This window comes from Cinclus cinclus, chromosome 1 (genome assembly GCF_963662255.1).
Source record: "Cinclus cinclus chromosome 1, bCinCin1.1, whole genome shotgun sequence".
In the NCBI taxonomy this organism is placed as follows: domain Eukaryota; kingdom Metazoa; phylum Chordata; class Aves; order Passeriformes; family Cinclidae; genus Cinclus; species Cinclus cinclus.
Genome location: NC_085046.1, coordinates 103,190,681 through 103,204,212, shown reverse-complemented (window position 1 = coordinate 103,204,212; position 13,532 = coordinate 103,190,681). Strand labels below are relative to the sequence as shown.

Genomic DNA, 13,532 nt, shown 5'->3' with positions numbered 1-13,532 from the left:
CATACCTTAGAGTGCTCCTGAACTATAATTAACCTTAGTGTATCATTTTTATGGAAAAGAAAGCAGTTAAATTTGTCTGAATTCAAAAGGACTTGGAAGAAGAGTGGCAAGATAATGTTTTTTTAACAAGCAGCTTAATTAATTCATGGCAGAAGTTAGCATCCCATTGTGTAGGGTAGGAGGCAGACATTTAAAACCTTTTATCAACTTTGTCCAGGGAAGAAAAAAACCTCAATAGAACGGATTTTAAAATGCTTCATTTGAGATTTGTAAACAACCCACTGTAGAATCCAGCAGTGAGGACCCAGATCCCAATTGCATAGTATTCCCAAGGAATATCAAAGAAACAGTCAAGAACCATTTTAACGTGTCTTATTCTTGTTAAGTCTCACGCCTTAGGGAGAAAAACTAGAGTGTTGATTTCATGGTACACAGCTCCCAAAGGAGCACAATGCCATCCCAAAGGATATGTCACGCCTTTAACTGGGGGCAGTGGGTAGCCCCAGGAGAAGGGCAAGATATTTACATTCATCTCAGATCTAACCTGGATCACATTTAACCTTCCCATACTGGCTGACTTCAGTGCTGCCCATCATAGAGGCATTGGGGGAGTAACTGTGATGTATAGGATAGCACAAAATAAACTGTGGCATTCAACCCAGAAGTAAACTTTTACTTGTGTCTGCCTACTAAACAAGATTAATTTTACTTCCTCTAGAAATATAAATATTATAAGAAGTGTTTAGATTTTTTTTAAAAAATGGATAGCTGAAAATGTTGTAAAAGAGGGTTGCAAATAAATTTCAAAAAATTTAAAATCAGAGTTCTAAGTTTTACTTTACATGCCAGTTTTATTTCATCCTTTTCATTAAACATACTTCTTAAAAAAAAACCCCAAACCTTCCTCTATGTATTATTTATTATTCTCTATTTTGTACCTGGTTTAAAGGACTTATATAAAATAAAATACATAATCTGGAAACATATTCAAAAGAAGAATCTCTACAACATCAGTGTAAAACTACAGCCCTGTTTTTGAAGAGACAGCTAGCTGTTCAGGTGATTCATTGTTTGTATAAACTTCAAATGGATTATTTTATTATTCTTTGGGCTGTTGCCCTTAGGGGAACTAGTTGCATTAAATAAAAATGTACCATTATATGGACATACTGATTCCAAGAACAGGGGAAGAAATATAGTCATAACAGGCAATTTTCAGTAGAAAATGCGGGCTTGTCCATATTCTGCCAGAGGCAAAGCACTCAGACGGATACCGCAGTCATCACAGAGAGATAACGAATCTGATTAGCTTCCCTGGAGAAGGAACAATTAGAGCTGATAGGATAAATCCTCGGCGCTCACGTGTGTTTGCACAGGGATCAGTGTGCAAGGACCACCTGACTGCTGGCCAGTGACAAGGGCACCTCAGCTGCTGGGCTGCCACTGCAGCAACTTCTGTCTGGAGAAATGCAGCAGGGAGCACACCCAGTTGCTGAGGAAATCACTCCAAAGATAGCTTGAAGCGTGACTGTGTGCAGCTGCCCACCACATGTATGGTGGCAGCAATGGAGCACCAAAACCAAAGGGAGACGGAGCTGTTTTCATCACAAGCTGCACGCCTTCCCAGTGAAACAGGACACAAAGAGAGGGATACAGGAGTGCTAACAACAGACTGGCACTAGTCAGGACAAGAAACCGTGGGATGAAAGAGCTGTGAAAGACTCATAAGAATGATGTTAGTAATTGCACTAAGGGAAAAAAATAGTAATCAAATAAACACTGATGAAATTCTAGCAGGAGGATGTGTAAGGATCAGAGTTACAATAAATGGAAGCAGAAGAAGCTGCTACATACTGATTATTTTCAAAGTGTGAAACTCATAACAAAAGGCAAATAAGAAGTGGGGAGGTGGAAATACAGAAATAGTTGATAGGACATTAGTTTACTGGGTGAAGGGACAGTGACTGTAATTGTGCTGTTCTTCATGCAAGTCTTGTCTCTTTTAATGGAGAAAGGACACTTAGCTAAGTCCTGAGGTTTATAAGAATACTAAGGAATTACTTATTTAAAAAAAAAGAAAAAAAAAGAGAGATAAAAGAAAAGGAGCAACAGAAATACTGATATAGTGCTGACATTCATTCCAGCCACTGTCAGTGTAGCACCTCAGTTATGAATAAGGCATCATCCACTTCCTCTCAATTCAAACTTGTTCATCAACTTGTAAACAACAATTAATTTGTGCCCTAAGTCAAATGATCTTTCTGTAGGGGGCTGGGAAGTGTTGAAGGACAGGAAGTAATAGACAGAAGAGTTACCTCTCTGCCAGAAATGACATCCTACCCAACAGAAAATGACTGAAGAACTGCAGTGGAACAGCCTGACTCACCAGCATTTCAAACAAGTCTGAGCAACATATCTCTGCCAAAGCCCTGCTGTCTCACAGCTTTTACAGCCACATGCCTGACATGGGTCCAACAACTCCTGTGCAAGGCTGGAATCCTTGGCTAGAGATTTAGATTGGACGTTATTGACAAGGCAGTGCCAGCGTTCATGAGATTTCAAACATTTTTTGATTTCAGCTTCTTGAGGATGGTTTAATGACAAGTCGGTTACATCCCGCTAGAATAGAGAAGCAAAGACCTATTCAAAGTAGAAATTGTCTTCCCTTAAAATTTCATCTTTTATAAATAGAAATTTATCACTTCTACAAACATAACTATTATGTGATGAAGTTAAAATTCAGTTGATGTCATTGACAGCATTTCACCCGGAGTGTTTCTAAGTTTTCTGCATTATGTACTTATCCTTATTTTTGAGATTTATATAAACTTCAGAACCAAATTATTTTTTAAAATGCAATGAAAGCAAAGTAGCAGTTTTAAGTTTTGTAAAACAAAGAGGAAAAGTAATAAATGAAATAAGAACCTTGTATTATTTGGCATTATAGTACATCTTCCAGTTTTTGTTATGCAGACAGTACTAAATACTGATCATTGTGAGAGAGTTTTAATAAATGACTATATTATAACTCTCCTGATGCGATAAAGTAATAAAAAATAACTGTGAACATTTTTAGGACTAACCCTAGGAGGACTACCTCCCAAAAGTAGTTTCTCAAGGTTTTCTTTCAAGCATAGAGTAATGAAGGCTTAGCACAGATTTGCTGTAGCAATTGTCATATATTAAACAGGAGAGATTTATATACTAGTCCTGAAATCTCCTGAGATTGCCTTCAGCATGATACATCACTGTCACAGTTCATAGCTGCACAGGCACAGCTCAGGTATGTCTGCCAGCCCAACATCACTTGAAGAAGAGAAGGATTTGGGTGCTGTGGATGTGGCTGCTGGCATTTGGGGATGACAAAACCAGTCAGTGCTTTCTGCAGTCGCTGGGGTTGCTGGAGGCAAAGCTGCTGGGCAGCTTGGGTGCAGGCTAGTTGTGGTAGCACAGCCCTTCTGGAGGGGAATGGGAAATTGCTGTGTAGCTCAGTTGCAGATGGAACCACAGAAATATCTCACAAGAACTCAGTAGCTGCTTCAAAAGGTGCTTTCAACATTTTTTTTCCTCACACCAACAAATTAAACAGTGATTGTATGATGGTTCTCTGCCCTTGTGGTATACAATGGGTAAGAAAGCAGGCATGATGTAAAAAAAGCAATTAAGGATTTTCTCTCATTTCCACACTCCTAAAAAAGATTTATAACTTCTTTAGAGGAGAGATTTTAAAAAGTCAGGTCTCTTCAGATGAACTTTCATTCACATGTGTCACAGGGAGCAAAGTAGTATTTGTTGCGGCACCTATTAAACTTTGCTGCCCTATGCTCCCTCTCTTTACCCTGAACCCAAGCCAGCAGAGAATTACTAAATTAAACTGAAAGTTACGCTATCTTAGCAGTAATACAAGCACAAGAAAATTGAAGAAACAAATTACTGGGTATCCATATAACTTGGATAGAAATAGTATCCTTTATTTGTAAGGGCAGAACAAGTTTTGGTCTTAATCTCTCTTTCTTTCACCCTAATATGATGCAGGTTAACAGAAGATCCCAAAGCATGTCAGCAAAAACACTGTCTTGTACTTTCACATTAAAACTAAAGCAATGTACACTATTTAACTTTTTCCATTTTTAATCTGAAAGAGCTCCACCATTTCACTGTGAAAAATAATTGCACTTCTAGCTGACCAGAATAGAAAATTATTATGAATAATTAACTTAATTATTGTTGCTTGCCTGTTTGTCTTGTTACGCAGAACATTAAGGACTCCAGACTGATTTTTTTGCAAATGCAGGTCTCTTTTTATGCCTGTGAATCTTCTGCATGGCAGGTTCAATACATCAGCTGAGCTCCCCTCAGCGAAATAAGCCAGACAGGATGAGATCACATACCAAGGGTCAAGCATGGCATGGCTGGCAGCGGTGGGAACACGATTTCAAAATGCTTGCAATGAAATAACATTTAAAGAACATGAAAGAATTTGTGCAGCACTGCTGTGGGTGGGATATCTATATTTACTGTTCCACAGAAGGCCTTCAGGAATAATTTGGTCCCGAGGAGAGTTTTAAGTAAGAACAGTGATAGTGGGTGTATTCAATAGCCTGAGAAAGACAGACAGAGAACCAAAAAAGATAGGTCTGGAAGGGTCTTCAAGAGGTCATTTGGTCCCTCCTTCCACCCTAAAGCAGGATCAGCAATATCTAAATTTGTTCTGACAGACATTTCTTACCCTTTTCTTGAGAATGTCCAGTGAAGTGATTTCTTCTGGCAATCAACTCCCACGCTTAACTATCATTACTGCTAGAAGCATTTTCATAACATATAGCCTGTGTATACTTTTGCAGTCTTTTCTATTTCCCTGTCTCCAATGGACATTATTAACTCCCTTTCTGAGGCAGCATTTTAAGTATGTGGGAAGAACTAGGGCTAAAAATAAAGAAGACCAGTTTTGTAGACAAACCTGCATGCTGGCTCTGTAAAGACTATACACTGGAAGAGATGGCTGAAAAACACATTTTGATTCAGTAACTACAATTGTTTTTCTTAACACAAGCCCTAGAAGTGCCCATTTTGCTACATTAAGTACAATGATAGGCTTTGCTTCTTAAGAGATAACAGTGCTACCTTGCATTCATCAGCATAATTTGCTGTAAAATGTATAAATGTTTCCAGGATTTAGTTGAGAGAAGCTAGGATGCTGGAAGTCCTAACTTTCATCTGTAGCTATGTTCCATATAAAGCTAAATCTTGTGAAAAGGTGAACCAGATGATTAGACACAGGACAAGTATATTCATGACTGCAAATAAGACAATCAGCTAAATGAGGTTGCTGCTTTTCTTTTACAGGTTACTGACTTCCAAAAATTTTCTACAGTATTGCCAAAACCATCACATTTTGGCTAGAAAAGTTATAGGCTTTTTCCTTTTTTTTTTTTTTTTGCCAATGTTTATGCCTGGAGAAGAGGTCACCTCCAGGGTGACCTTATTGCAGCCTTTCAGTACCCTAAAGGGGGCCTACAGGAGAGCTGGAGAGGGACTTTTTTACCAGAAGAGCATGTAGTGATAGGACAAGAGGGAATGGCTTCAAACTGGAAAAAAAACCACAAAAACAAGTGTAGGTATTAGATTAGATATTAGGAAGAAATTCTTAACTATGCCTGTGGTGAGACATGGGAAGAGGTTGCCCAGAGAAGCTGTGGATGCCACATTCCTAGAAGTGTTTAAAGCCTGGCTGAACTGGTCTAGTGAAAGGTGTCCCTGTGCATGGTGGGGGGGCTGGAAATGGATGATCTTTAATGTCCCATCTAACCCAAACCGTTCTATGATTCTATGGATATTTTAATGCAAGTTTATTTTACACAGTATGATTGCCTCAAATTTCAGCAAGTGAAGGTAAAAGTACAAGTGGGACAGTAACAATAGAATACATCACAGATTACAGCAAAATTTTCACTTCTCATCTCAGAGAAACAAGAAATAATATTTATACAAAATTTCTCTCATGCCCATCAGTGATACTAAACCTGAACTGACTGAATGTGCTTTATAAATCCATCACTAACAACTGTTCATTAAAAGCTCCAATCTCTAAGTTCCTCCAATAAATCAATATTCTCGCCTCCTTAAATATCATATACAGAAAAAAAATGTCAGCTGTCAAGAAAACCATTGGCTCCCAAAGTATTCTCACCTAGTACCTCAAAATAAATATATTTTTCATTGTCTTGCCTTTAAAATTTTTCTGACTTATAAATTATTCACTGAACTTATTCATACTTGACACACAAGCCTGAAAAGTGAGAAATATGTCCAACAGCTTCTCCCTAGTTTCAGAGAGAAGACAGAATGGATTGCAATAGTATGCATAAAAAGTTAAGTAATATATCACGCATCAGTGACTCTGAACTGGGAAAGTTACTACCTAGCCTATAATAGTTCCAGAATACTGTTCCTTAGGATGCATGTCCAAAGCACATGGAGATGCTTCTGTCTCTTTAATGCAAAATTTAATAAAAACCCTCCCTGTTCAAGAAAAGAAACAAAACACACCTCAAGGAACATGGAAACAATTCCTTTGCTAGATACAGGTTTGAAAAATGAAAGAGACTGCAACATGAAACAATTACACCAATTGTACTGAAAACATACTGTAAAATACTAGTAAAAGATTAATCAGACTTATTCCTTTTGTACTAATTAGCAAAGTCATTGTTCCCTAATTGGAAGTCACTCAGCAAGAAAGAAAATTAACAAGTTTCCCTGCATGTGTCTAAAAATATTCATGATAATGAAAATGTGGTATTGCACTACCTCTCCCTTCTCTCCTTCTGTGATCTGGATCAGATCACTTCAGCAGAATGAGGACACCACCTCATTAAAAAAAAAAAGGAAGAAAAAAAAGAAAAAGAAAATACAAAAGAAGTGTGCTTTTGTTTATATGGCACTATTTTCCCCTGTATATTTTGGAGTATATTATAGTAATATAGAAACACCTCAAAGTAAATAGGCACTCATTCCCAAGACTGGGATGGTTTTCCTACCTAAGGATTTATGATGTGCCTTATGGTGGTGAAGTGTAGCGTAAGGACATCAGCTTCAGTTTACTCAAATGACAGAACAGCCTGGGCACTGTTTCAGGCTAAAATTATCCATACAACCCTTATCATTTTCATCAGTGCAGACACTTCCCAAGGATCACTTTTACAAAGACCAGGGGATTTCCTATCTTGAAATATGTCTCAAGCTAAGTAACAATGGCATGGTTTGATTTTCCTTCCAAGCTGTCCTAGCAGAGCTGTTGCTGCAATGCTGTCAAGATTTGCTTACTAATATAGGTGGACTCCAGCTTGGTGGTTTGTCCTCCAGGAACTGACTTGGTCAATTCTCAGTGAGGTGCTGTCAAAGTTAGAGTTCAGGATGTATACATCAGATCTACCTCCTTCTCCTTGCTCTTGTCACTGCTACTAAGCTTGCTGACAGATTATACCACTTAATTGAGCTTCATAATTTATTGTGATTTGGCTTTCAAAACAATTTTGTCTCCAGATTCCCATTAATACACAAGTAGAAAATACTGACACTATCTGTATTAGCACATAAAAATATAAATGTGGGTGTAAACAAATAACATTTCCCTTTTTTTGAGATACTATTTTTGGAATGTCACTGATAAACTTTAAAGGTAGGAATGGTTTGGTTTAAGTCATCTATGCAGTAAATCATAGGAGGAGATGCAGCTATGATGGAGATTTTATAGAAAAATCCTTTACCATGGTATAAAAAGGAGAAATGTCTAATGCTTATATGCTCACATACTCTCTTCATCACCTGTGATGAAACTTGGTGTGCATTACAAAGGGGATTTGGTGTTTATAATTGAGTTTCTCCTAATCACAGCTGACTGGAAAAATATTGCATAGTAAAATATCTTGGAAAAAAAGATTTGCTAAGAAAAAAAACTAATTTATCTTATTCCTTCTATTCTTTTTCCATAAATTCTACAAATGCATCTACGAAGTATTAAGATCATTAAAGTTTTCAATTCACTAGTGATCACAGAGTACAACTCGTCTTAGAAAAAAGTTTATGTGATCAAAAATCAGTTCAAAAGAAAATTTCTGCAATAGTATTTAACCTAACGTCCATGTCTACAAATAAATTACCATTAAGTTCTGTAATATGTTACAAAAACCCCCTACAAACAAAGAAAGAAACAAACAAAACCCAAATAGAATATTCAAATGGATGAAGTCCCCACAATAGCAGTAATAACAAGTTAAGAAGCATTACTTGAATCTGTATTTTAAGCAGTGAGTGTGCCTACAGTGGACAAGAGGAAAGGGGGAAAATAAAGTAGAAAGCCTGTGGTGACAAGATCAATCTCTCAGCCCTCTTGTCCTCAACAGAGTTTTCCAATCGCTTCCATATTCTTTATCTTTTTAGGCTGGGAAAATGCTGCCATCACATTGTGCTGACCCACCAGCTACTTTGCCTACAGTCCTTCAAGAGAACAAAAAGGATGGCTGCAGATCCTTCTTTGCCAGCTACAGATCTTGATAAAGCCTTCTGGAACTTCATATCTTTCAGATTTCAGTCATTCTAGCAAACTTGGTTATAGTTGGCCAATGGATTTAAGAGTTACTGGCTTCTGGAGGTGGCAGGCTGTCATGTGAACAGCAATGTAATTGCATACTTTTGATCCCAACAGAAACCATGCTAAACATAAACAAGGTACAAGTGAAGGAATAAGTCTTGAATCAAGCTCAGCTGTAACAGAATTGTCAGCTATCTGTCACCTGCACCTTTAGAAGTTTGCTAACCAGTCCATTTTCAATCTCCTTAGAAGTGAAAGATAAACTTTTGCCACTTTTTAGGAATGGCAATAAAATACTGTCTTTTTTTTCCCCAGCTGAATCAGTTTATCTAGACTGTGAAAGCTTAAACACCAAGAGCATAATGCCAGTAAAGACAGAGAAAAAAAAAAATCTGCATACTTCCTGATAGGATAATGAGAATGCAGCAGCGGAGGTGTGTATTTCAAAATCACAGCAAGCTGTGCTTTATCCAGAATGGTACCACAGCATTTGACACATGTGCTGTAACCACGTGGAAACCATGGCAATAGGGGAAAATTGTAGGAGGGAGATTGTATGGTATGGCAGGGAAAAAATCCTTGGCAAAACCAGGAAAATAAATTTGTATTATGTAAAGGAGATATGACACAGTTGTGCTGTTCAAAGGTTATTCCTTATATAAAAAGAAACATTGGTAATAATGAAAATACTTTCTCAGAAGAGTGGGCGCAATGGTAGGTAGGTAGGTGGGAGGAACAGCGTGGGCTGTGAGACCAATATTAGACTTAAAGGAGTCAGAGAGGAAAAGTCCCCAAAGGTGAAAAATCCCTTCAAAAACAACGGAGAAAGCAAAAGAGAACATGTTTTAAGTTGTTAGCTCTGCCAGAGATGAAAGTGCAGCCAACTAGAGACTGCATACAGCAAACTGAGAAAGGGAGTAGCAAAAAGAAGTGCATCAGGAAGATCCCTGACAATTACTGCTGTGGAAACACTGCTTTCACAGCATGCTTTGTTCTTCACGGACAGAAAAAAAACCATAATTAAAGGAGTGAAATACCACTCAGCTTTAGGGTGTTAATAACACCCTTCGAGGTCAACTAAAAGGTCCACTAGTTACAGCAAAAGGCTGCCTGCTGCCTAGAGCAGCCTTTGGCTCATTTCCACAAAGCTCTCATTCAGGTGCAAATTGAATCCAAGTCAACAGCAAGCCAAGGAAATAACTTGTTATCACACATCACACAATTGCTTGATGACCTATATTCAGTGAGTTAGGGGCCCTAGTTTAGTCCCCATCCAACATACCTGCAAAACTCTAACGCAACTCTCAGAGTAATCAGGGTAGCTATGGGATGAAAAATGAATGTCATTGTGAAGGTCAAGTCACACTATTAAGAAAGTATGAAGAAGTCTGCAAACAAAGACCTAGCTTAACAGAAGACTTCAATTCCCAGACCAAGCACTCAGCTGTTTCTCACAAAACCCGCAGAAATTATCAAGTTCAGCAGAAAGTAATGAAAGCACTGCATAATTTTGTACTATACAAATTGCCTCTGAAAGTGAAAGGTTTCTCAGGAACAGATATTTCTTTAAAATATCAGCATAGATTAAAAGAAATAATTCTATTTCATCCCAGTTTATGCTGAAATGCCACCGAAAAAGAAAAGTTCATGCTTTCTCCTCTTTTTTTGTTTTACTACCATTTACCATTTTCCCTGCCTTCTTCTACCCTATGATTTACATCCTACTTCTGCACAGCTCCTAAACTTACATGAATTTTACAGAGTGCATCTTAAAATTAGGCATATTCCTAAAAGCTTTCCCAAAGAGGAAGGGATTTAAAAACATAGGAAATTAAGTATTTATACAAGCATTTTGCTGAATTATGATGACTTTAAAGCTAAAAGCTTCTGCTTGCTGGCACCTCTGGTCTGACATCCTCCGTGGGTGAACAGTGACACACAGGACTTTTGATTTTTCATAAATATATATTTCTTGCAAATCTTCTATCTGCAGAGAACAGAAATGACCAAGAGCAAATACACTCATTGTGATGCATTGTGCTTCACATATACTGTGGAACTCTGGGAAGCATGCTTCTGAAAACTCAAAAAGAATAAACTCTGTGCCTGAAAGTGTGACCACGCATGCAGCATGGCTGGATGGAGTTTGTGGTGGTAAATAACATTCATGTTCACCTTGCAGAGGTCTCAATAACTGATCTCACAGAAGGAGTTTTGGCTCAGGAAAGGATGTGGTAAAGTCTTCTGGATGATGAAAGGAATCACTAGATCCCTTGAGCAAAAGCCAGCTAGATTATGAAAATCCCTGCAGAAAATGAGATTGCTTTCTCCTTCGGACACTAATGGAAAGACAGAGAAGAAGCAATCCCAGGCTTCCCTTGAGACAAAGTCAGGCAGGCTGCTATGGGGATCTGCAGTAAGCTTGCTTTTTTTCTGCTGGTCTATTCATCACTGATGTCAAGAGCATGACATTCTTAACAAGGATCAAACGGTTTTCTCTAAAATCTGTTCCTCAGATAAGGTCTCTGGGAAAAAAATGGGGTAGAGGAGGACAAGGAAGGAGAAGAAATTAACGAGGGAAATGAAGGAGTCTTTTGTCACTGATCATAGATACTAGACGAGATAAGAGATCCCTTTTATACTCCACCCCCCATTTTAAAGCTACAGCCTTAGGCAAGTTATACTAAAATTGGGTTTTTTGTAGTCCAGTGAACTATGATTCTCTTTATAGCTAAGAACTTTGAAAAAGACAGAAACAATTGTTGATTTTAAATCCACACTATTTTATTTTATGGATATAATTTATTTTCTTGCTTTAAGGGACCTTTCCATTTTAGAAAAAAAAATGAAATGTTAATACAAAATTGTCCATTTGTGCCATTTTCCTGACAATTTGGGTGGATTTCTTAAAAGGTCCAAATAAAAGAAAAACAAATAGTGACATTTAAAAAACCACAAACCCATGATTCCTTTTGGCTAAAGCTTTCAAAATGTATTTTTTAAAAATCAATTTTTGGTTCTCCACAAAATACAGTGAAATTCTGAGTGGAAAATATGGGTTTGTCTACTTTCAGATGGTCTTTGTTCTTTTTGAATAAATGTCAGATTCTCTGGAGTTGCAAAGACTATCTTCGGGCTAATTTCACATATTGAGTATATATAAATGCACAGTTACACAAAGCTTTTGAAGGCCAAAACTGTATTTTAGCAAAGCATTCAAAGAGCACACCTACTCTACATACCTGGATGCTCACTCAACAGGCTAAAATACTTTGCATATTCATAGCGCATGTTCCTTTTCAGAACAACATTGAAATACACTCTTAGATTTATTCTTGTTCAGAAAATCCCATGCAAAAATAAGCATGACTGAACACACTTGCTCAAATATGCTCCTGAACCGGTAGCTAGAGGTAAAGAGTAGAAACAAGCATAGAAAATGTATGCCTTAATGGAGAGCTGTATGTGATACAGCAGAACTTACTTGAGGGTGGTGAGCTCGGTAAGGGATGGCTGAGTGGCCTTGAGATAACTCTCTCTCCGTGCAGCAATCTTGGGAGATGGCTTCGGACTTGTGTCTGAATCTCCACTGTCATCGTCCCCCATGGCTTTGATGTAGCTGCCACTGCGCATCCGGCGGCAGGGAATCTCGTCATCTTTTCCTCGTGGAGTGTAGCCACTCCATTCATCTTGAGGAACCTGAAGCAATAAACACAATTCTCCTGTTAGTTCGCTCCTCCCTGGTGTTATTGATAAGCCACAACAGAGCCATAAGAAAAACTCTGATGGCCAAAGGCCCTTTCTTAATCTCATTTGAACATGGGTTGCTGTTGCAATGCAGGCACCCACTTCTCACCCTGCATAGTCACAAGCACCTCTGGAGTTCTTTGCTATTTTCCATTACTTATCTGGGAAGTTTCTAGCAAACATGCTGACATAGAAGGCTTGGTTAAGTTTAATACCAGGATGGAAAAATCTTGGGTTTTTTCAGGTATTTTCATTCAAAGCCTTTAGAAACCAGATCAGAGTATTTTTGGTTCAGCTCAACATGTTGAACATCTTTGAGGAGGCACAAAAGCTGAAATATGAATCCCTATATGACAGTCTTTTCTGACAGTGTACACAGGAACACTTACCAGGACGATTTGGTCTCAAGGTACCTTTCAAATTAGTGGAACTATGCACTAATCATCACAAAAGTAGGTTTTCAAGTGGGAAATTTTACTACTATTGCTTCTATAGCTTAATTGGTGCAACTGCACACCTGCAGCTTGCAGTGAGCCTCCCTTTGAATTCTGTTAGTCTGAGTGTCTGAGTCCTACAACCCTTTATTTCCTTCTTTTTATTCTTCTTCTTAATGATGCGCATTACTTCTCTTGACCTGAAGTCAGTGCTGTCCCTTCTTTGTATTGGAAATCTGGAACTGTGGAAATGTGCATTCATGAGATTTTGAGACATAACAAAGGACAGTTGTGCTGACCAGAGTGCTCTATCCCACTCATTGTCTCCCTTCCTCTGCTCCTGGGGCTTCTGACCATGCAAAAACCAGCATCCTTCTCTTTCCTGTAACTGCAAAAAAACATACAGTGGAGCAGGGCCTTTGAAACTATTTTGCAGAAATGCCATTTTTATCTAAAGATGAACCTGCAAAAGGATTTCTTAGTTAAACAAATGTTGTGTTAGACTTAAATTCAAGTAGTTGTGAATTTTTAGTTTGCTGCTTCTCTGATTCTTCTCAGTGAATCAACTCTATAAAGCACAGCTATATTTTTTTTAATGTTATAGCCATAGCTATAATGCTGAGAAAACCTTACAAGCCACATTAAATAGGATGCATGAATCTGGGTTATTATACTTGTCTTGCAACTTACAAATACTCTCACCTACCAGAATAATCTTTTCTATGAGAAGTTTGCTCTTCATCAACATTTACCTTCAG

The 13,532-nt window shown here is 38.0% G+C and overlaps 1 protein-coding gene across 4 annotated transcripts in view; it reads right to left on the bottom strand.

Annotated features, from left to right (window-relative positions):
- The window catches only part of DLGAP1 (DLG associated protein 1), a 132,033-nt gene that overhangs the window by 104,704 nt on the left and 13,797 nt on the right, over positions 1 to 13,532 (bottom strand). For all 4 annotated transcript variants that reach the window (XM_062501043.1, XM_062501051.1, XM_062501025.1 and 1 more), the window contains exon 2: positions 12,078 to 12,292. In XM_062501043.1, coding sequence (XP_062357027.1) covers positions 12,078 to 12,292 — 215 coding nt within the window. The remainder of the gene's footprint in view (positions 1 to 12,077; positions 12,293 to 13,532) is intronic.